At 36.8% G+C, this 25,002-nt stretch overlaps 1 protein-coding gene across 1 annotated transcript in view; it reads right to left on the bottom strand.

The window, feature by feature from the left end:
* RXFP2 (relaxin family peptide receptor 2) overlaps positions 1 to 25,002 on the bottom strand; it is a 139,727-nt gene that overhangs the window by 52,423 nt on the left and 62,302 nt on the right. Inside the window, exon 2 of the mRNA XM_072398662.1 lies at positions 8,536 to 8,664. Within this exon, the coding sequence (XP_072254763.1) occupies positions 8,536 to 8,664 (129 nt within the window). The remainder of the gene's footprint in view (positions 1 to 8,535; positions 8,665 to 25,002) is intronic.

The following is a 25,002-nucleotide window of genomic DNA, read 5'->3' on the forward strand; positions in this document are numbered from 1 at the left end:
AACCCATATTGGCTACTTCTTTGCTAGGTTACCGTTTCACCCCTTGGTGTGAAGAACAAAAATTTTGACCACCCCTTGGTCGGACCACTGCCCCGTTTTGATAGAATGTGCCTCATTGATAACCCAGTCCACTGAACTGTTAACAGTTCTTCTGTGACTTCGCCAGTAACTCTGTGGGACACCCATAAGGCGACTATGAGGGGTTTTCTAATTCAAATGGTCTTGCGCCAGAAAAAGGAGAGAAATATGAAAATTAAAGAACTCACAGAAAGACTGGAGAATCCCAAGAAATTAAAATGCAACCCTTCTAAACAACTGGGAGTAGATGTGCAACAGACCAGGATAGACTTAAATGCTTTGTTGGATCACCAAGTGGAGAAACAGATCGGATGGTCCAAAAGTAAAGACAAATACTGTATGCCAGGTCCCAAGCTAGCCAAGGTGTTAGGTCCCAGATCTTCCTCTACAACTCTGGTGAAGCTCAAACTTCCCAATGGCAATATTACAGCCAATCCAGCAGCCATTTGTGCAAAATTTAAGAAAATACTTTCTAAATTATATGGGACCCAGTTAGATTTGGACGCCCATAGAACAGAAACTCTTCTCTACCATAACCCTTCTGGTACTAAATACTCATATGATAGAATTAATGGAGGCTGAAATCACCACAGAAGAGGTTATGGCGGCAATTAAAAGCGTAACAAAACCCCGGGTCCGGACGGGTTTTCCGCCCAATACTATAAAAAGTTTATGGAAATTCTGGCTTCCAGATTAGCAAATTTGTTTAATTGTTTGAGAGATCATCCCCAACATCCCATGTCCTCCCTCCTGGTTCATGTAGAAATGCTCCCGAAACCAGGCAAAAAGCACCTGGACCCACATATTTATTGGCCCATTTCCCTACTAAATATTGACATTAAGTTAATAACTAAATTCTTGACCACTATACTGAACAAATTCCTGGGGTCAATTATACACAAGGACCAAGTTGGGTTTGTGCCAGGTAGACAGGCCCTGGATAGCACAAGGAGGATTAGCATTATACAATATATACAGCAAAATTCCTGGTGTACGTTAGGGACTAGATATTCAGAAGGCGTTTGATTTCCTATCGTAGAAATATCTCTTCTATATCCTTTCTAAATGGGGTTTTCAGACAAAGTTTGTGTTCTGGATACAAGCGCTATATTCCACACCCTCGGCAGGAATAGATACTCATCCTATTATTTATCTACTTCTAACATCTGTAGAGGTACCCGTCAGGGCTGCCCCCTATCGCCGCTTTTATTTATTTTAGCTCTGGAACCTCTAGCATTATTGATCAGGGCTCATACAGATGTCCATGGGGTTGAGATAGGCAGCAACGAGTATAAGCTTAACCCTTTTGCTGACAATATTTTATTATCCATCACCCAGCCATTGGTCTCTCTCCCAAATCTACTCCACATACTCAAGGAATATGCACATATTTTAGGTTTAGTGGTGAATGAACAAAAATCTATGGCACTAAACATAAATTTACTATCACAAAATTTGCTGGCGTTACAGGAGAAATTAAAGTTTGTATGGGCACAGAATCATTTTGATTATCTGGGGATTAAAATTAATGTTGTTCACAAGCAATTACCCTCCCCTGTTTAATCATTTCAAGACGATTATATCCGGGTGGTTCTCTCACCCAATCTCTTGGCTGGGTAGAATTAATTCGGTGAAGATGATGATACTTCTGAAACGACTGAATTACTTTAGGACATTACCTGTAAAATTACCCACCTCTATGATCTGGGCTCTGCAAAAGCCGTTTTTCTCCTTTATTTGGAAAAATAAGAAACCCAGAGTACAACAAAAAAACCATGTTTGCACACAAATGCCATGGGGGTCTGGGAGTGCCAAGTTTGCTAAAATATTATCAAGCTGCCCAAATAAGTCCGATTACCTCCCTTTATGCTGGTGAATCGGCCCCAGTGTGGGTACAGCTGGAATTCTATCTATCTCAACCAGTGCATGTTAAGGCTCATCCATGGCTTCCTCCCAAATTGCGCCCACAGCATATAAGTATTCATTTAAAGCAGGTGCTGAAAGTTTGGGATGGAATCGTATATTCTAGCAGACTTATGTCACTTCAGTTATTGGATTTTGGGGTTGGGTGTTTAGATTGTTATGCACTCTGTTTCAGAAAACTGTGGTTAGAGATCTCTGGGTGGCTCTCCTACAATATAGGCTTCTCAATCTTACTAAAACCCAATTTGCTCCAAGGGCACATGTTATTTTTGCAGCTAAGCAAACTATTGCAAACACTGGAAACAGCAAGCTATTCCATATCATGAAATGCTGCCCTGGTTAGACAACACATTTTTAAATGAACGCCTATCTAGTATTTTGAATGACACTTGGGAAAAGTTTCCTGCAGTATGGGAGCCTTGGAGAGTGTTTCCATTACCTAATATACCCCCATTCTGGTAATGTCTGGGGAATGATCTGGTTCTGAGGGAAAATAGCCCAGTCAACAATGGGCACTGATCTCATTATGCCTTATCCATCTCTTTTTTCTACCTGTTTTTTTATGTTTATTTTTTCTTATATATGTATATTTAGACTGTCTATTGGTACAACAGCTGCTAGGTAATATCCAGAGGCTTTTGTTTTCTGGTTTTGTGGTAGCTAGTATGTTCCAGGCTAGTATCAGCCCTGGTACACTGCCAATTTACTCAGGTATGCCAAACAAAAGAAATGGAAATGCTATGCAAACATTGCACTGGTTACCATTTTTTTTATTTGTATTGTGTGTGTTTTGTTGTTTCAATTGTAGCATATTGTATACAATGTACAGTATATTTCTAATACTTGCAATGTTAGAGGTGTACTGTCAAAATCGGAGCCAGCAATGCATGCTCTTTGCTTCAGACATGTGAATAGGAGCTCTGCCGCCCATTTGAATGTTCTTTCACTAAACGGTAAAACTGTAAATTATCAGTTGCATCCTAGAGACACTTGTTTTATACATTTTTTTTTTGTAGTGTGAGTGCCAAACATAGCCCTGTTATACAAAAGACTTCACTAATGGTTATTTAAATTGACTGCCAGCTTTGTGCTCGCCTTGGCCTCTCTAGTATAGCATAATTATTCAACTGATAAACACTCGTGTCACTTGTCCAGAACAGACCGGTGTTTGCAGCTCTAAGAAGAGAGAACTGATGGGACATTAGTATTCTGTACACTTTTGAATGTGTGATATGAATGGAGACCTGCTATTCAGACCTGTTAAAATGAAGCAACACTCTGAAGAACATTAGGTCAGGGTATCCTAGACAGGGTAATAAATAGAATTTCAGCTAGCCTTTATTGCACTGGATAAAAAGGAAAAGATGCTTTTATACAGCTTGGCATAGAATTGCATATTATACCTAAAAAATGTTATCACGTGAGTGATTTATATACAGTGTAAAGTATGAATTAGGTTCCAAGTAAGAACAGAACCCAGTTTTAGTCTAGCTGCTCATACATTTACGTCATTATTTCTGCACGCATTCATAGACACACAGAGCCCGATTTGCTAAATGAATTCAGACTGTTCACTTACCAAAGTGAATTATCACTAGGGATGAGTGAGAATGCCTCTGGCATGCTCGCGAAAGTTTCCTAGAACTTCCGATGGGTCCGCAAAATTTCGGCGAACCGATTTCGCTGACCCATCGGAAGTTCCAGGAAATCATTTCAGCAGGATTCCCAGGGCTGCATTCATTTATGCAGCCCTGGCATACCTCCTTGTGTGCAATCCCCGGGCATTGAGGTTAATTAACCTCTGGAAAAAATTATTTTTTTAGGAAAATTTGATCTCGATCTGCGAATTTACACCAACCGAATTCGCCGCAAGTTCGAGTTTAAAAATCTCGCTTGCTCATCCCTAATTATCACATTGCAAGGGATAATTCACCTAGTTTATTGAATGTAAGGATAGTTCACTTTGCAAAAAGTACTGTATTTTATCACATGCGAAAAAATGTAAAAACAAAATTCCATTGCAAATGATTAGGTGGTGGAAGTCAGCAGGGCATTATCTCTGAGATAATTCACTTTCCTATGTAAACAGTCTATATTCTTTTAGGAAATCAAACCAATTGTGTGCATTTATTGCATGCTTAACCTCCTGAGCAGTTCATTTCTGTCCAGTTTTATATGTCTTAAAGCGGTACATTGTTTTTCATGAAAATGTATTTTACAGTATAATATAATAGTACGAGTTTATTAAAATTTGAAAGACAAAATCATGTCAAAATATTAAATTAAATAGATTAAACAATAAAATAAAAAAAAAAAAATTTTAAATTTTAAAAAGAAATAAATATTATACTCATACTTTTATAATATACTGTAAAAAAAAATGTTCATGCAAGACAATGTACTGCTTTTATACATTTAAATATACTGTATTGCATTTAATACAGTTATTTTTCATTGAATGCAATACAAAAAGATTTGAATTTCCCACCCCGCTCTGAATGGAACGTCCACACGCACCAACGTCACTGGGAAATCCACGGTGACACATCAAGTGCTGAGAACGCCAGCTGGAGAAGAAGACGTGAAGAACAATGGAGGATGCCGCCGGATCAGGTAAGACTCGATTTACTATCATTTTCCATAGGTTTAGCTACCCTGAGTGTGACTCGGGGTTATCGCTTCCAGCATCTTTTTTCTACCCCAAGTCACACTTGGGGTTACCGCTCAGGGGGTTAAAGCAGACCTATCACCAAAATGTTTTTCTTAAAAGGGTCAATAGATAAAAGAAGACAGAAGAGGATGGTGGCGTCTAAGGGTTCCTCCACTCCGGGACAAGAAAGGATTCTAGGATGGGACAAAACCAACTCAAAACCACATATGTAGGGATTGGGGTCTCTGGAGAAGTAAACGTAAATGGTGTTTTTTAATTTTTGCAAGGTTTCAAGGTGCAGCCTATCTTAGGTAGACATAATAATGCATCTTAAAAAGAGGGGATACATTTAGGCTGCTTTAAAGCATAACTGCAGAAGAAACAAACATTGGCATTTTTCGCTGGCAGTGATACCTTGTACAGGTGTCAGATGGATGTCAGCTTCACAATATTTGAACTTACAGAATATACAACATAACTACAGTGAGTGACACATTGTTTAGTATAGGTAAACAGACAAGAATTTTTCTGACTTTTTTTATTCATATATTATTGTTTGTTTTTGGTACTTAATACTGCAGTAAATTATGCTTTGAGAAAAGAAGCAGCAAAGCAAAACCATTTCAAGACATAAACCACCAGAAAAGTATATTGGCTGTTCTTTTATGTTATTGCTTTCTTGGCATGTTATTGGATAATTGAAAATTTGTACCAAGGTTGCTTCCAAGATTTGTTTTGATTTTCTTTTAACTTCCAGTAACCAATAATTTGAGGTTAAATGTTGTAAAAGAATGGACAATAGGGAGGAAAGAAGAATAAGACAGGCTTTTGCTGGCTTAATATTTGTATATTATTTTAGTTTAATCATCACTGTAATATGGTGAGTATAAAAACATCTGTAGGTGTTCACGCCAAATGTGGGGGAGAAAAATTACCTTGATAATGAAGCCAGATAAAAGTCTGGATATAAATGACTGTAGATAGTAGAGATAGGGAAGCTGGAATATGTGGATACACCACAAAGGATTGTTATAAGGAAGAGTCGAGATTGTTCCATGTAGAATAGAAGTATTTCTAGTGTTGCATAGAACAAAATTATTTAGGAAACAAAGCAAAAGCCAGCAGGGAGGTAGCTGGGGTACCAATTGTGATGATTTAGTCTATGATGATATGGGGAAATGATATATGAGACAATTTCAATAGCATTGGTGGTTTAAGTGGAATGGAGGGCAAGACGCCGGCAGTCAGTCCAGGAGGTCCTATGTATGTTATTGAAGCATTAGTGTCAATGTTTTTTTGAAAGACAGAGCAATAGTACGGTAATGTTGCATTAAAAGTGTATTACTTCATAGTTACATATTACATTACATTTGAACTATAGAAGTACAGAGGATAACAGATCAATAATAAAAAACATACATGTGAATTGCTGAAAGCAGTAATAGGTGTGACTCGGGGTGGGTAAACCTATGGGAAGGATAGTAAATACAGCCTTACCTGATCCCCCGGCATCCCGCGTTGTCCATCGCCGCAATCTTTGTCTTCTTTCTTCTTCCTCTGGCATCTTCTGCACACGATGAGTCACCGGGGGAGTTCCCGGTGATGTTGGTGCGTGTGTACATTGCCGGTGGGGCGGACAGGGAAATTCAAAATCCATTTGTATTGCATTCAATACAAAGGCCCTGATTTAATTAAATCTCTCCAAGGCTGGAGAGAATACACTTTCACCAGTGAAGCTGGGTGGTCCAACAAACCTGGGATGGATCTGGTCCTGGATTCAAAGCATTTGCTAGCAAATAGCAAATGACATTGAAGAAATTTATTCCAGGTTTGCTTGATCACCTAGCTTAACTGGTTAAAGTGTATTCTATCCAGCCATGGAGAGCTTAATAAATCAGGCGCAAAATAACTGTATTGAATGCAATACAATGGGTTTGAATGTGTAAAAGCAGTACATTGTATTTCATGAACATTTATTTTACAGTATAATATAATAATATGAGTATAATATTTATTTATTTTTTAAATATATATATATATATATATATATATATATATATATATTTTACACACATTTTAATGTATTATTTTTACATGATTTTGTGTTTCAAACTTTATTATACTCATACTAATATAATATACTGTAAAATAAATTTTCATTATAAACAATGTACCGCTTTTAGACATATAACTGGAAAAGACATGAACCGCTAGGGAGGTTTATCACTATCAACATTTAATTTATTTGGTTTTGCACCAGTATTTCATTTATTAGTACTCCTCACATTTTTACCTCGTCTCTAGTTACCATCCCTTCAGGACTGGTAAGTCCCACACTATCCATAAAGTCCATCTCTTCGACAGATATAGACGCATATAGCAAGTAAGAATACTTAACTCCATCTTTATCACACCTATAAACTCCCAATCCCTCATACACATCCAATGAATCCAAACAACTTTTTTATTTTTATTTTCAACTTTTGATTTTCTAGTTACATTACTCTATAATTCATTGGATTTTCCAACAAGTGGCATACCTCTTTAACCATTCTGGATACATCCTTAATCTTTCTCCCAACAGTCTGTTGAGAGGTAAGTAGACTTCTTTACACCATTACCTTATATTACCATTGTAACCTTATTAATTCTTCATATTTTAATTTGTATGGTCTATTATTCATATGCTTGCCTATTTCAAGGACGACTAACACCCAATAGGACTTTATCGTCAGTAAATTGTAAAAGTTTTCCCCCACACGCCTTACCTTCACTCAGCTTATTCTATTTTTTCAATATGCATATTACCCATTATTTTGCATTTTTTTTCCTTATTTTTGTTATCTACATCCTTATTTGCAATCATATGATCCAGCGTCATATCTACTTTGGTATCTTTCACATCATTACAGCGATTCCTTTCACCCTCAACATAACTTTTGACTCACTTCCTTTATTTTCAGTAAGTCCTTTTTACACCTTTACATCTTTATGATATGTTAATTAACTCTATACCTTATATTTGCTGATCTACTAACTGGGAAAATCAATCATCAGAAAGTATTAGAGGTATACATGAACAAGAACGGCTATGTTTTTGGTTTATATATGTTTTATATTGTTTGAATATTTATCCATTTATCTGTACATATAACTGTTTCTGAATATGTATGATAACAAGTCATCCATCTTGATGTATTACTGCACTAGGATATGATTATATTCCATTTGTACCAAGTAAATCTCTTTATTACATGCCTTTCTCTATAGTTTATATCTACCCAAATCTCTTGATCCCCTGAGGAAGCCATTGATTTGGCGAAACGCGTATGGAAACTTTCGGAGACACTTAGATTTCCTAAGTACAACTCTTTGATGAACTCTGATTTAGTATATCGTTGAATAACACTTGTTCACATGTATGTTTTATTATTGATCTGTCGTCCTATATACTTTTAAAGTTCATATGTAATGTAACATATAACTATGAAGTAATACACTTTTATTGCAACATTACCTTACTATTGTTCTGTTTTTCAAAAAAACATTGACACAAACGCTTTAATAACATAACAGAACAGAGGTTCCTTTACTTTGAATTTGCTGTAGCTCCTAATGGGATTATCCCCAAACTACTGATATTGGATACTCACCTGGAAGATAATCAATCTTGTACATTTGTGAGGAGACATGCTCTCTCAGAGTTTCTCCTTACTCGACATTCATGTATCCATCTAACCAATAGTTCAGTGGTTCCTTATATACCATTACAGGGACTTGAGGTCCCTCAGCAATACCTTCATCAATTCGCCCTTTTTCTTCTTGAGTGTATCAAGATTTTCTTGAAATCCCACCAGAAATAAATGAAATCAGGAATTGCTTACCACAGTAATCTTCATCAGCCCCGTTCTCGCAGTCTTTTACACCATCACAGTGAAATGCACGTGGAAGGCATACGGTAAGGTTTCCACATGGGAAGTAGCCCATCCTGCAAGCAGAATCTGTCAAGGAATCTAAAATGAAAAAGAACAATACCATTGTTATATATTTTCATTTAAGCTTAGGTGTGTTTTCAGACAAAACTGCAATTGCTCAAAAGTTCCTGAATTTTTAAAAGTGAATTCTGTTTTTTAGATATAAAGGTTATCAGATCCATTTCATTTACATCTTCTCTATTTGTGGAAATCTCCAAGGAAACTTGGAAATGAAATGATTTGAGTGAGATAACACAGAAGTAGAGGATAATTTCTCCCAGATGATCAGAGAACTTCTTTGAATTTGCAGAAAGAACTTCAGGCTAATTTAATAAGGTATGATCATGCATGTGTTGGAACAATAGCATTTTTGTCAAATTTGCTTTATTTTTTACAAGTTACAGAGTGGTGGTGGTAGGAGAGGTGAGTGGAAGTGTCTGTACATATATCAGAACTTTACATAAAATGTATGTAAAATCTGTATGTTTAATGGAGACAACATTCAAATTTAACCTATCCACCGAATGCTATCTTCCTGTTGATAGGCAGAGCCTTTACTAATCATTGAGGCATCTGTTGGACTGGGAATGGCAGTGGTTGGTCTTGTTTTAAATTCACTTAAACTACTTTTACAGGGGCACACACACATGTACATGCAATCTTGAGGTGTCTTCCTTTGCCTTGGACATTCACAATATATTTAAAATATGAAGACATCAAAACTGTAAAAACTGGGGGAACTATAAACTACAGACATTCCTATCACAAATGCAATTGGCTCTTCTTGCAGTTGCTTAGCCTCATGAAGTGTCTATACCAACCATTCTCAACTAGGCTTCCTCCAGAACTTGCCAGGGGTTCCTTAAATTCTGGCTGATTGATTACCCATAAGGTTGCATCTGCATCTGGCAAAGCCAGCTGCATGAAACCAAGGATTTTAGTAGTCTGCAAAAGTGCCAATATCACCACTAACATATGGAGTTTATTCATCCCACTTTTCCCAATAATTGATTTTAATAGGGTAATTATTTTAAGGTTTCCTTAAGGGTATAGGTCTGGTATTCTTATTTATATTGTCTATAGGAGCCAATAATTTTCTTCTTTCATTTTACAGATTGACCTAAAAATGACTGATGGTTACAGCTAATGTTTTTGGGTATAATACATGAGTTCAGGATTCCTCTGTACTACCTGATGTAGCACTTACAGTACCACCTTCCTATAGCCAATGATTAGCCTCTCCTTTTTGCAATAGTGACTATTTCTCTAGTAGTAGAAACTTTTTCTTAGTTTATCAAGGTTGTTAAGCTGTCAGCAATACAAATTGTTACATTCGAATGACTCATCCAAGTTTGTGCAAAACTGTGTGTTAAAGTATAGCCTGAGTATAGAATAAAGCAAACTTGATGTTCGTGGAAGAATTAGCTATACATTTTATATGTACCTTGCAGAAAAAGTAAATGGATGCAAATTTTGCATTTCACAGATGGTTCCCAGTCTTCACTGGAGCAGAGAAAGTGGGAATGGGGGAATTACATATTCCTATTATTACATAGTATTTACAAAAGTCCATAGTCATGTCACTAACTGTCCCTCAAAGGGGCTCACAATCTAATGTCCCCATCTCAGCAATATGTCCTTTATACAGTCTAAGTTAATTTTGGGGCGTAGCCAATTAATCTAGCTGCATGTTTTTGGAATGTGGGAGGAAACCAGAGTACCAGGAGGAAACCCACGCAAACATGAGGAGAACCTGCAAACTCCATGCCGATTTTGTCCTGGCCGAGATTCAAACCTGTGTTAACCCCTGAACCACCATGCTGTCCATCAGCCGTATCAACTGGTAATGGTAACAATGAATGGCTGCAAGAAATGTAAAATGTTCACATCTTCTCTTGGAGTATCTAGTATTAATTAGTCACATTCAACTGGACATGTTTTGTAATGTTGTAGACAATTTATAGCTTAACCAAGCATCATCAGTTCTAAGTATCAGGAATGGCTCTGTAAGAGGCCAACTGTTCCTTTAATTCAGACACAACATTTGCTACAGCTCTGTAATGAAAAGAATTCTAGTCAATCTTTATCATTAATATTCATCCATCTTTCTCATGTCTAAGTCTCTTAATTATTTTTATTACATTTTCAACACAAACTACACTTTTCACATTTCATTAAAGAAAATGGAAATGAAGAAGGCTCGCAGTAAAGAATCGACAGACTCTAACTTCTACTTTCTGAATATCGCCTTTAGCAAACATCATGAATTAAAAGCGGGAATGCAGAAGTCAGCCATTAAATTAAATCTAAAGCTAGCTAATAAATATTCTCCTTGAGTAAATACTATATAAATATATAACTAAGTTCTTTAAGAGTAGATTTAGGCTCTGTTAAAATCTGTCACTAGAAATGTTTTGGTAGTGTTGGTGTTCGAATTCAGGGTGTCCTTAAATATGGCTGTTCAAATTCAGATAGACCCAACCCGAAAAACACGGGATTTGACGGGATTCAGGAAAAAAAAAAATGTAAAAAATGTGTTTAAAAAAAAATAAAAGTAATTTACTGAATGTTTGCATTTTTTACAGGTTTTCCCACAATAACATTACGATTCCCCTGGCTGTGCAGCCGTCAGAATCCTCCTGTCATTGCGGGATCTCCAGGCACTATAGGTGATGAATGGGGACTTGTCCAAGAACACATTCAACTAGTAAAGGGCTAAAAGAGCAATCTGATTGCTCTTGCAGCCCTTAAAAGTCCCTAAAAAAACCTGAATTCTCGCACCATTGACTTCAATGGTGTTCTAATTTGGCATTTGATCACCCAGAGAATTTCTCTTGTTAATTGGCAGTACAAAGTAATATATTAGGTGTAAAAAAGGGACATTCAGGGAATGGCTGTCTACAGAATCTACTTTCCCACCTAATTTTTCTCCAAAAAGGGTCTTTTAAGATCTGTACATTGCAATACTGCAACACATATTGATCCATGTAACTGTTAGGGGACATTTATCTAGACAGCCATTCCACACTGTATGTCACCACAGTCCAGTGCACCCTGTGTATTCCTTTAGCAGCACAGAATGAAAGCAAGTAATTAGTTGACTATCCTTTGCACTGCAACTTGCAAAGCCCATTTTCTCTTTAATTGTGTGTACTATGTCTTTCTCAGCCTCCTTGGCATACACATTGGGGCTGTGCACAGCTCGAGAGTATTATAGAGTATGTGCTGCAGCCAATAAGCAATTAGATCCTGGCCGTGGTCCTGTCTTACAAACTAGTAAATAGATTTCTGCTGGATTACCTGTTGCCAGTTTTCTGACCTTATGATTGCTGCCTATACCCACCTTTGCTTGTGACCCCAACTAAGCTTTGTCTTAATCTTTTGGATACCTCATATAGCTGGCTGACCATCTTTGTATATTGGGCTGTTCTCTGATGGATTCTATTGTACTCCATCAAATCTATGGATCTCCTTGTACTGTCTGACCTTCCTTGTTGGTCCAGTGGGCTCCTGGTCTTCTGTTAATTCTTGTTCCCAGGTGTCATCCCCTGGACTAGTGTGTACTGGAATGGTGCAACTATCCTCTTTAATCTGAGTGGGGCTTGTTGTAGGTGAAGAGTACATAATTAGATTGAGGGGAATGGTATCTGTTAAGCTCAAGATTCTGGGGCAGGGCCTTACAGTAACTTTGTTTTTTGCTTTGCATATCCATTCACCTAGTCATTTCACTACAATGTTTGTAAACCATGGTAAAACAACCCAAAATTACCATGCATGCGTTAAGAAAATGCCTAGAATTTTTGTATCTAAAAGGTTAGAGAAATATTGTTCTTAGTGCAAAAAGTATCAGCTCCACATATGCAATCTGTATTTCTTATGCCTGTTTTTTTGCACACTGTTGAGGAGCAACTAATGTGTTTTTTTATAAAAATTGAGGTACCTATTTTATTCTGGGTAAGCGTTTGGGCTTAAAGTCTAACTAAACCTACAATTTAACAAGAAAATTCTAATAGCAATCAGTTGATAAATTAATATGAACAATGTATAGTCAACTTTAAAATTTTCCCCCAATGAGAACTTCACATCTGATCACAAATATCCAAAAACCTAACAATCAACCTATGAGTTGAAACGAACACTCAACTTTAAAAACTGTCCATTTCTGAAATCAAAACTTGGCAACGATTGCATAGATATAATACTGCAATAAGAAGAACAGCAGCATTTTAAAGAATATTTGTGTTGCATTCGATATGGGCCCTTTGATTCCTAAAGATTTCATAAAAAAAAAAATAAAATAAAAGTTTAGTCAATTTATAAATTTGCCATGTGTATGGCAATATAGAGGTGTGCACAGTAAAAAGTAAATTCAGATGCTTATGGAGTAACTCGGACAGGGACAGATACTGGATGGACTAGTAAGACTAATAAGATATTGAATACATTTACAATGATACACCTATGGAGTTAGAACTATTTTCAAGCAGCTTAACTAAACTTTCCTTTTTTTAATTATATTTACCAGGTTATATGTACAAATTAATTTACTAATCTCCAAAGAATATCTATCAAATGCTCTGCAATTTCTGTGTATTGTGATTTTGCATTGGGTATTCATGGCATACACAATTTCTGACTTTCTAATTTACTGTCAAGTATCATCAGACTGTTTGCAGTTTTATTGCTCATTAGATCACAATTAATTCAATCTGGTACTTTTACTGCTTTTTCTGGTTAATATTCAAATTACATTGTAAAGGTGAACTTTGGGCTGGTATTAAAAAAAAAAAAATATGCATTCATTGATTCATGAAACAATTTAATGTAATTTTCAAGTACTTTTTTGTCATTATTTCAAGATCAATACTCAGACAGCAAGAATGGTTCACAACTAAGAACCAAGCTAGCTCTGCTGTAGTGGAGAAAATGAACATACTGAGAGGACAAAGATGGCCTCATTAGTGTGCCACTGTTAACATCAAATTGAATGAGTCTGTTTAGTATCCTATTTTTGTCAGACAATAGGAGGCAGCATATTTCCAGCACATTTTAATGGGCGCTACCTGTAGTATCCTGGAGTGGTCCCCTGCTGCCTTTATAGAATTGATGCGGTCTGAAAATCAATTGTGTGATTTTAGGCACTTGCAAGCAGTTTTTACTATTAGTTTCAATTAAACAAGTTAAAAAGGAACTACTCTGCTAAGCTTGTTGCAGACACTTGTAAATGCCTTATTACACAGAATTTTAGTTAGCCCCCACATATTACACAGCTATTTACAAAGCCCATAGTCATGTCACTAGCTGTCCCTCAAAGGGGCTCACAATCTAATGTCCCTACCTCAGTCATATGTCTTTAATACAGTCTAGTCAATTTTGGGGGGAAGCCAATTAACCTAACTGCATGTTTTTGGAATGTGGGAGGAAACCGGAGTACAAGGAGGAAACCCACGCAAACATGGGGAGAACTTGCAAACTCCTTGCAGATGTGTCCTGGCCAGTATTCAAACCTGGGACAGTCATCGTGCTGCCTCATTTTGCATTTGCAAATGCCTGCGAAAGCCTAGCAGTGACAGTGCCTGAGGTTTGACATGCAACTAATATTTTTTAATATTTTGAAGGTCATTTCTGACAAAAACTCCTTTTATGTTCTACAAGGTTTTTTTCATGCATTGCTTGCACACCTGGTGTGTACAGTGAGGCAAAGAGTTAGCACAGGGTGCTGAGATAATGCACCTTAGCGTGCAGGTGGCTATGTTGTATCATTATTGGTCTCTTAATGGCAGAAAAAAAGAAAGCCTTGGAGGAAAAATAGAGAAGATCACAGTGGCAATAACAGATCAGCAAAAGAATGTGTGCAGCTGTCATAAGCATGGCAAACTAGGAGGTAATTCTGCCAGGATGTTTAATAGGCTGAGGTGCATAATTCTACCTAAACATATTTTTCCATAGGGATAGCTCAGCCCTGCTGCTTTTTATTCTGGAACTCAAATATGGCCTTCACTCCCATCCAGTTTCCTGCAGTCACTACTTCAGTAAGTCTGTAATGTCTTATGATTAGCCCTAGTGTTGCAATACAAGAAAAACTGATAGGAACAGCATTTGGCCAAAAATGACAATGGCGACATGGGGGCAGTTTGAATCCATTTTCTGTTCTAATTAACTCCAGTTGTGCTGTGAAAAAAATGCCATGCCACTATGGGAAAAACTGCCTGTGTAAAAATAAAATGAATTGCTGTGATTTTACTTGGTTAACAGTCACAAATAGTTAACATGTTTTCTCATATTGTGATTGTAACTTTTGGTAAAATTTACTAGGAAAGGTGAATTTTAGGGGAGCAGCATGGGGGCAGTAAGAACCTATTTTCTTACCATTTCTAATTCTGCAGGAAATTCCAAAGAACTAAATCCCTACAACCTAAAGTTCTCAGGGGTGTGCAAGTCTCAGAGGTATCTGCAACTTCAATAAGCAGAGATCTCAGAGAGAGAGCAAAATTTATGAGAAACCCTGATTCCGAAAAAAATGTTTTTTAGATAGATGTTGTCATACAGTACCTTCCTCGTCACTGTCCCTCTTAACACTTTCACCTAGTTCCCATACTTTGTTCAAAAAATCATCAAAAGAATTGTGTGATCCTGACCCATAGCGCGCCAAAACAAAATTGCCGCCAAATGCTGTTTGTCTGCCCGCTGTTTTTTGACACCTAGTTTTTTGCAACGTACCAGCACCACCTGTAGTAGCAACAGAAGCAGAACAGTGAAGAGTGGCTCTGTGACTATCAATGTTCTCTGCTTATCTTTCTTATAGCTCCTCCTGATTTAATACATGTTGTGCGTCATCACAAAGTTCCTCTTTTTATTCTGTGATTCCTACAATTCTTGTTGAAATCATAGTTAAAAAAAAGAACTGTGTAATGATGCACCACAGACCTGGTAGTACATATCCTTTTAAAGTTTTTGCAAACCTACCTAAAGCTTAAAAAAAAAAACATGTCCAGAATATGATCATTTTTTTCAATTTTTTTAATGTTTTTACAGCATAACAGTAAATAACCCTAAACTTGGAATATAGTAAAGCTTTGATCACAGTAATAAAGGGAATAGAGGTCTTATACAAAATTAGGTTTTGTGTAGCTCATTTACATTCCCAATGGATTCGTAAAAATTAAATGGCATTTTATTTATTTACCATTTTATAGTAAAATAAATAGAAATAATAGTTTATAAAACAAAAATATACCATTTATTGTCAGAGGTTTATCTTTTATTACATTACTATGGATTTATAAACACGAGGAAAGAGAAATATAGTACATTGTTTTACTGCTTTGAAAATTGGCACTGTTTCCCGCACTAAATTTTTGGCATTTAATGATTTTACTGTCTGTGCATATAATTAATGCTGAAACTTATACTCAGTGTAAAATTTCAGTGTGCATTTATCATACCTAAAAAAAGGAAGACTGTTTAGGACTGAAAACAGAATTAAATAAAATTAAAACCAGCATCCATGTAAAAACAAATGGCACTGTTGTCCCTTTTTAAACTTTATACAAATAAATAAACTTTATATCCTACCTGCCTTTGACCATGTTACCTTGGTGTTCTAATCATTTCTTTATATAAAGTGACAACAGAACCAGAATGATTTAGAGAATACAATATCAGTTTATGTCAACAGGCATTCCAGGCACTCTGATTGCTTATATTGCAAGCAACTAATATGCAGACATAAGAAAGTGCCTGTTGTCAATAAATAGAGAAACCATGTATAGTAAAGTATCTAAACAAAGAACACATTCCACCTTTCCTTGTCCTTTCTAAACCATGTGCTTGTGTAGAAGATTGGTTAATCTAAAAATTACAATAATTTAAAAGTTAGATGAAAAGTTTACTATAGTATAAAAAAAAAAAAAAAAAGGTTTGTTTATTGAAATATTATTTAGCAAGATCTGTAAATCAGACCAAAAAGTGAAACAATTGGGAAACACAGAGGCATGGTGTAATTTAGTTGACAAATCAGAATATAGGGCAGGTGAAGTGTGATCAGGAGATCGATGGCTGGCACTTTGCCAGCTGGTCACCCTGCACCGTTGGTTCTTAAAGAACCAGTGTCTGCTAATTTGACAGCGGGTGTCAGTAAGTGGTTCCCTTAATTCTCTATTGGACCAGTTTGGGTGAAAGCCACATGTACAGTCTTCCCTGAGGCAGCGGTTCACTGGCATAAGGAAGCGGTACCCGCACAGTAGCCTTAGTGCCAATCTGCTTTTAGCCTAAGGTTCTTTGTGTGTGATAATGTAGGTTGGTAAATAAATATAAAATAGTTAAGTTTTTCTTTGGCCACTAGAGTCCCTGGCCTTTATCCTTATTCTTTTTTTTTTTTTTTTTTTTTTGGTAATGTCGCAGTTCTGCACATTTTAGCATTTATAGTGTGTACAGATATATTTCAATGTATTTACATTCATTTTTGAGACAGGGCTTTAATATTAAAACATTCGAAAACACATTTTTATTTTCTTAGTTTTTACTGGGAATATTTAGTAAGAAAAATCCAGTTGCTGAAAATGTCAAATATATTGCATTCACTAAGGTGCACATATGATGCTTGCACAGTAAACACAAAAGTCATTCAGATCATTGTCATTGTTGTCACCTGGAAATTATTTTGGAAAGGAAATTTCTTCTAATTTTCATTTTTTTACATAAAAAAAAAATATATATATATATATATATATATATTTTTTTTAACAGACTTTCCCTAAAAATGTCAGGAAAAGTGTTATAATGGCTCCAGGGGGAAGAGAATGGTCACTTGAATGTAGGTTTTGGGAGGAAAACCATGTTCTTTAGGGCCCTGGAGCTGGACAAGGAAAGTGAAGGGTGGGTTCCTTGGCCCAACCCTGACTGGGATATGTTCACCTGGACTCAGTTTTTTTCAATTTTTTTAATGTTTTTACAGCATAACAGTAAATAACCCTAAACTTGGAATATAGTAAAGCTTTGATCACAGTAATAAAGGGAATAGAGGTCTTATACAAAATTAGGTTTTGTGTAGCTCATTTACATTCCCAATGGATTCGTAAAAATTAAATGGCATTTTATTTATTTACCATTTTATAGTAAAATAAATAGAAATAATAGTTTATAAAACAAAAATATACCATTTATTGTCAGAGGTTTATCTTTTATTACATTACTATGGATTTATAAACACGAGGAAAGAGAAATATAGTACATTGTTTTACTGCTTTGAAAATTGGCACTGTTTCCCGCACTAAATTTTTGGCATTTAATGATTTTACTGTCTGTGCATATAATTAATGCTGAAACTTATACTCAGTGTAAAATTTCAGTGTGCATTTATCATACCTAAAAAAAGGAAGACTGTTTAGGACTGAAAACAGAATTAAATAAAATTAAAACCAGCATCCATGTAAAAACAAATGGCACTGTTGTCCCTTTTTAAACTTTATACAAATAAATAAACTTTATATCCTACCTGCCTTTGACCATGTTACCTTGGTGTTCTAATCATTTCTTTATATAAAGTGACAACAGAACCAGAATGATTTAGAGAATACAATATCAGTTTATGTCAACAGGCATTCCAGGCACTCTGATTGCTTATATTGCAAGCAACTAATATGCAGACATAAGAAAGTGCCTGTTGTCAATAAATAGAGAAACCATGTATAGTAAAGTATCTAAACAAAGAACACATTCCACCTTTCCTTGTCCTTTCTAAACCATGTGCTTGTGTAGAAGATTGGTTAATCTAAAAATTACAATAATTTAAAAGTTAGATGAAAAGTTTACTATAGTATAAAAAAAAAAAAAAAAAGGTTTGTTTATTGAAATATTATTTAGCAAGATCTGTAAATCAGACCAAAAAGTGAAACAATTGGGAAACACAGAGGCATGGTGTAATTTAGTTGACAAATCAGAATATAGGGCAGGTGAAGTGTGATCAGGAGATCGATGGCTGGCACTTTGCCAGCTGGTCACCCTGCACCGTTGGTTCTTAAAGAACCAGTGTCTGCTAATTTGACAGCGGGTGTCAGTAAGTGGTTCCCTTAATTCTCTATTGGACCAGTTTGGGTGAAAGCCACATGTACAGTCTTCCCTGAGGCAGCGGTTCACTGGCATAAGGAAGCGGTACCCGCACAGTAGCCTTAGTGCCAATCTGCTTTTAGCCTAAGGTTCTTTGTGTGTGATAATGTAGGTTGGTAAATAAATATAAAATAGTTAAGTTTTTCTTTGGCCACTAGAGTCCCTGGCCTTTATCCTTATTCTTTTTTTTTTTTTTTTTTTTTTGGTAATGTCGCAGTTCTGCACATTTTAGCATTTATAGTGTGTACAGATATATTTCAATGTATTTACATTCATTTTTGAGACAGGGCTTTAATATTAAAACATTCGAAAACACATTTTTATTTTCTTAGTTTTTACTGGGAATATTTAGTAAGAAAAATCCAGTTGCTGAAAATGTCAAATATATTGCATTCACTAAGGTGCACATATGATGCTTGCACAGTAAACACAAAAGTCATTCAGATCATTGTCATTGTTGTCACCTGGAAATTATTTTGGAAAGGAAATTTCTTCTAATTTTCATTTTTTTACATAAAAAAAAAATATATATATATATATATATATATATTTTTTTTAACAGACTTTCCCTAAAAATGTCAGGAAAAGTGTTATAATGGCTCCAGGGGGAAGAGAATGGTCACTTGAATGTAGGTTTTGGGAGGAAAACCATGTTCTTTAGGGCCCTGGAGCTGGACAAGGAAAGTGAAGGGTGGGTTCCTTGGCCCAACCCTGACTGGGATATGTTCACCTGGACTCAGGTGCAATTTCAAAAGGTGATGGGGCAGAGGCTGGGAGAGCCAGTGTGTTCCAGGCATGAGAAGGGAGCAGTGCTTCAGGAAAGCCAATGTCCAAGCCTTACTACAAACTGTGACTTAACAGTATTGATATTGAGTGTATGTGTTAGAGAGACAGGGCACCAAGTGAGGTAGCCAGATGCCCAGCCAGGCTACTGTTTTTTTTTTATTGTAAAGTTATGGAAAGTTTGCTGTAACACCAAGTTATATAAACCTAACTGCTGTTAATTTGGACATTTGAAGTCTCCTTCCTCTGCAAGCATCCGGTTACCACAAGCAATCACCCTGTGATATGTCACTAATATATATATAACTGTCTTAAGAATGCAATGAAGAACTACATAACATACAGATATGACGCTATATATCCTAAATTTATATTATGTAGTTCCTCTTTGTGTTCTTAGACTGTGACGTAAAGATTCTGTTCACCTGATTTCACCTTCGCTCACTAAAGGTTATTGGGCCCTTTACATTTCCCTCATTTCTCCCATAGGGCAAGATTTAGAATTCATGATAATCTCATTATTACCATGTAGCATATAATCCATTTCCTTACAATGCTGATATTTCCAAAGGATGTGTCTATTTTATTGGCTGAACTCTGAGCTGTTAGGAGAACTTGTAACTGCTCCTATATTATTTAGCAGTGAGAGATAATTATCTGTGTAAGCCAAATTACATCCCAGTGCAGAGCACACCATTGTAATTGGATTTATAATAAACCTGTGAATATGCTATAACACAATTGTCTACCGGGATATGTTTTTTGACACCTATGTGTATCTTCTATGTAACCAAATATATGATGCCTGGTATTGGTAGGGTTGAGAAATCTGCTGCGTTATGTTTGATTTCTCTTTACTTAAGTCATTTTCTGCTAGCATGAATCTCTATGTGTTTAATGTATTCTGTTAGCATTCTGACCACCTAGAGAGCTGCTCACAGTGTGGATTTAAGTGCACATAAATTATTATGTAGACACATGTGATTACTTAAATCACTTCAAAGATACAATATAATAAACTTCCTTGCTGGATAGAGAGACACTCCAGCTTTGCCTTTCACTCTTGTTCTGATAATGAGAAAAGGATATCTTCCTATTTGTACATTTTTTCACAACGTCCTTATGTTACAATAACATTCTTTTGCAACCCAATTGAAAGCATCCTATTATTTCTGCAGGGGAGATAAAGTAGAATGCTCAGTAATATTTTCAATCCTTCATGATATTGTGAAATCCACGACATGTTCAGCACTGTTGCCCTTGCAGCGCTAGATTTCAGGTTTGAGTACCGCCCAGGACACTATCTGCATGGAGTTTGCACGGGTTTCCTCTAGGCATTCCCGTTTCCTACCACATCCCAAAAAAAACATGCAGTTATGTTAATTGGCTTACCCTAAAAAATAAGTCTTAAGCTGCCAGATAACGGGCGAGAATCTGGCGTGTGTACAGTCGGCGTCGTTCATCGTCCGTGGATCCGTCCTGGCGGATCCGTCCTGGCGGATCCACGAACGATGAGCGATCCTAATGCAAGGGAAGGGGGAGAGCGCGCAGCAGGGTGCGGGTCCGTCGCTCTCCCCCTCCCCTCTCCATAGAGCAGAACGGTGCTGTATGTACAGCACCGTTCATGCATCGTGTAGTCCTTTGTTGTTGGAAAGGATCGTGAAAGATCCTTTCCAACGACAAAAATTGCACGTGTGTATGCAGCTTTAGACAGTGTTAATGACATATGACTATAGTAGGAACATTGGATTGTGAGTTCTTTGAGGTTCACACCTACTATTCTTGGTTTTATGTGGCTCCCCACCCTTGGGACCTTGCCAGCCACTTAAGGACTCTCATATCAGTGCTGGTTCAAAAAGAACCAGCGCTTGCACACTTAATTTGACCCTGCCCACTCTCCACCCTATTCAGTCCCTATGGTGGCTGCAGCAGGTGGACACTTTGTATAGCTTTCTGGTATAAGGAAGCACTAAATGCACCGCATCTTCACTTCCAGTGCAAATAAGCCTTTAGCGATATGGCAATGGACTTTGTACAGAACTGTGTAATTTGTCAGTGCTATATAAATAAAATAAAAAAACAAAAAAACATGAGGGAAAACCCCTCCAAGACAGCCGTTACGGAAACAAGAGCCCCTCAAGGAGGACTTTCAAAAAGTTTAGATTTTTTTCTCACTTTCATCTCTGGTGACAATAATCACTACAGGAGGATTGTTCCCAGCGGGCCAACAATAAAAAAACAGATAGATGGTGTAGAGCTATCCTACACCATCTGAAAAAAGGGTTTCATATCCAAACTAAACATGTGCAATCAATGTAAGGCAACACTGATGCGCATGTGTTGCAGTGCACCACAATGCATAGTACTGCACTACTATGCTATGCAGTGCATTATATTGGTAAAATGCTGCATGTCTATCTTTTGGTCTGTTCTTGTGTAATGCCAGACCATTAAAACATATTGGGGTGCCTTAATCCACTGCATAATTATTGCGTGATACAAAGCACTTTAATGCATACGCTTTGCTTTAATACACAGAAATGGGGAAGCATGAGCAAGCCCTTTGTTTTATTCCATTAATATGCTGCTTGCTTACAGGAACACCAGTAGGGAGAATCCCAACCAGAATACTATATTAATGACACCTACAATGCTGTTGGTACAATATAAAATACATTTTCTTTATCATTTTTATTCTCATGAAGCCTCCATGACAATATAGGGTATGGCTAATACCTAGGTAGGATTATTGTGTATTTAATATCAACAATATAGAGAGCATTGGCTAATGCCTTATTTCTTCCTCCATCCACACCTGATATTTTAACATATAAACATTAGGATCCAGTAAAATCATGTCCCATGTCAGCAAATACTAAATCACTGAACCACAGTATATTGCGCTACTAAACAAACTCCCAATTTGTCAGCTTAGTTTGTAAAACATCACTAAGCTCATATCATGTTTGTACTCACAGAATTCATCTATAAGTAGTTGTTATGAATTGGCAAATTAGTACACTGTATGTAGTGCTTAGGGGTGCATAAGAAAGCAGTTATGGATATAAAGAAGTGTGTGGTAGAATTTCTAGTAGTTACAAATAATGTTTCTAAAAAAAATAACTATTTTATATTACATTATATATTAAGGACATTAATAATACGTATATATTAGAACAGCTGGCAAAATAAATCACAGCGTTTCGTCCAGGATGACAGGTACATTTGCCCCAGGTACAGGTTATATATACGCAGAGTATTTTTCTGTTTAGACAGTTTTGCTTTTGACCGGAAGGTGGGGTTGAAGTACCAGGCTGAATGACAATGAGCTTCTTGGCCAGGTGGGGGAGCTAAAGAGGCCTGGTGTAACTGTCTCACCTGAAATGCATCCTAGAAATTAGCCCGGGGATATAAAATCCTAGCCTGCTTATTCCTGTGGCTCTGTCTTGGCTGGTGAGCTGGGGGGAGGGCCAAGGTGAACAGTGATTAAAGACTTAGATAGACACAGACTTTGTTGGAAAAGCTGTATGGTTAGGGCCTTAGAGTGGCCAAGCTTTATTTTTGCTGTTTGTTTTATTTTACCTGTTTTTGTGTGGAAATAGTGTTAAGTGAAATAAGCCCTTGATGCATTTTGAACCTGCTGGCCCCGTTTCCTGCTTGAAACACCTCCTGTTACTACGGGTGATCTCACAATATATATTGATAAATTAAAATACATTCTGTATGTTTATTGTCTTTTTGGACAAGTTCTTTTTTTCCTCTGTGCTTTTTACTCTGATACATCCCCTATGATTTCCAGTCAGCCTGGCTCATTGATTCTAGCAACACATTTTTGCATAAATTACCTAATCAAAGTAAAAGTATGACTCGATTTCCTGATAATCATTTGAGAACAGAAACAAATGGTAAGACATTGAACATCTGTAATTAGATGTCATGGGGTTAATTAGTGACCTTAGCAGGGCACTACATTTCTATATGTATGCAAATAGCCTCCAAATTATGCTATAAATTTATTCAAAGACTTTGTGTTCTATAGAGATAAGATCGAAATTCAGTTTTGCTGGGCTAATGGTACTGGTAGGAAATGTATGAGTATACTCTGTAGCAGGGGGAGAAAAATGTTTAATATAAGATCCTGAGACAAATTCACCATTACTATCTTAATTAAAGCACTGCTTCAGGAAAATGTACCAGACACAAACAGATCAAATATATCACCCAACTGGATTGTGAATACTGTATTACCTGTTCACAAGAGCTAGCAGAGCAAATGGGTGTCTGGATTGCCAATGTCCTGTGGATCTCCTTCCCTTATGAAAACTACAGGGCTGAGCTATTTCAGGATGATAATGTGGTCGACCATTTTATTATGCTTCAATTATTCATCCATGGCCACTGTTACTTTGTTGTTTCTGCATCTCTAGCATAGAAATATTACAGGTATTGGGTGTAATTGAAGCCTTTACTGGAAGAATAGTTATATTTCTTCTGCATGTTCTACTCTATCAAACACTCAGTAATAATGCCACATCCCATTAATTCATTATGTTGAAAAAGAAAAAAAAGCTTTTCAAAAATAGCAGAGAGTTTAAATGCATACAAATAACGTACGGAGTACCATGCAACTTTTTTCAATCAACATCTTTAAGACAATGGTGCATATTAAAAAACATCAGTCAATTTTGTAGTCTCAATTTCTCACATATGTTCTAAAAACAGGTTCAACGCATTTTGCTCCTGCAGGAGCAAAATAGGACATATCAGACCTATATTACAAACAACTGACATAAATAAAATTCAATAAAATACAAATCGCCCCATCCATATTTGACCCATAGCGGAGGACAGTGGAGGCACACCCTGTGACATTGAACAGATGGGGAGAAGTTGATACAACCACAGCATCAGTGAATTGTATTAATTGGTGCTACATTTTAGGCATACATTATTTTCAATTCAGCAATTGTGAAGCTTATTGCACCTTAATAAAAAGTTAGCTGCATATCTCATGCGTCTGCACAAAGACTAATGGGGGCAATCCAATAGTGTTTTTTCTTTTTTGTATATGGATTGTGTCATGCTTGGGGTCACGGGGGTCTCTAGGGGGCACTATAGCTTGCACAGAAGTAAAGTGAGCCCTGAGATAGGCCAAGGCACAGAGTCTAAGTAGTAACCAGGTCTTCTCCAGAGCCTCTAGTGGTGAGGATGTTGTGCTGCTGGTTACTGCCAGGTTGCGGTGCTTGGGCACACCAAGGTGGGCAAGATGATGAAGGGTACCAAATCACTAGCCAGAATTGTCAAGGAAATCCAGGTTCGAGGCAGGCAGCAAGCAAAAAAGGTCATGGACAAGCCAGGGGTCAAGAACCACAGGAGGCACAGGTGACACAGGGATCACTGCAGACACAGAGGAACACTGGAACAGCACAAGGAAACTGGCAGGAAAACACCTTGCAATCAGAGCCTAACATAGGAGCTGGAAAGCAA

This window comes from Pyxicephalus adspersus, chromosome 1 (assembly GCF_032062135.1).
Source record: "Pyxicephalus adspersus chromosome 1, UCB_Pads_2.0, whole genome shotgun sequence".
Lineage (NCBI taxonomy): Eukaryota > Metazoa > Chordata > Amphibia > Anura > Pyxicephalidae > Pyxicephalus > Pyxicephalus adspersus.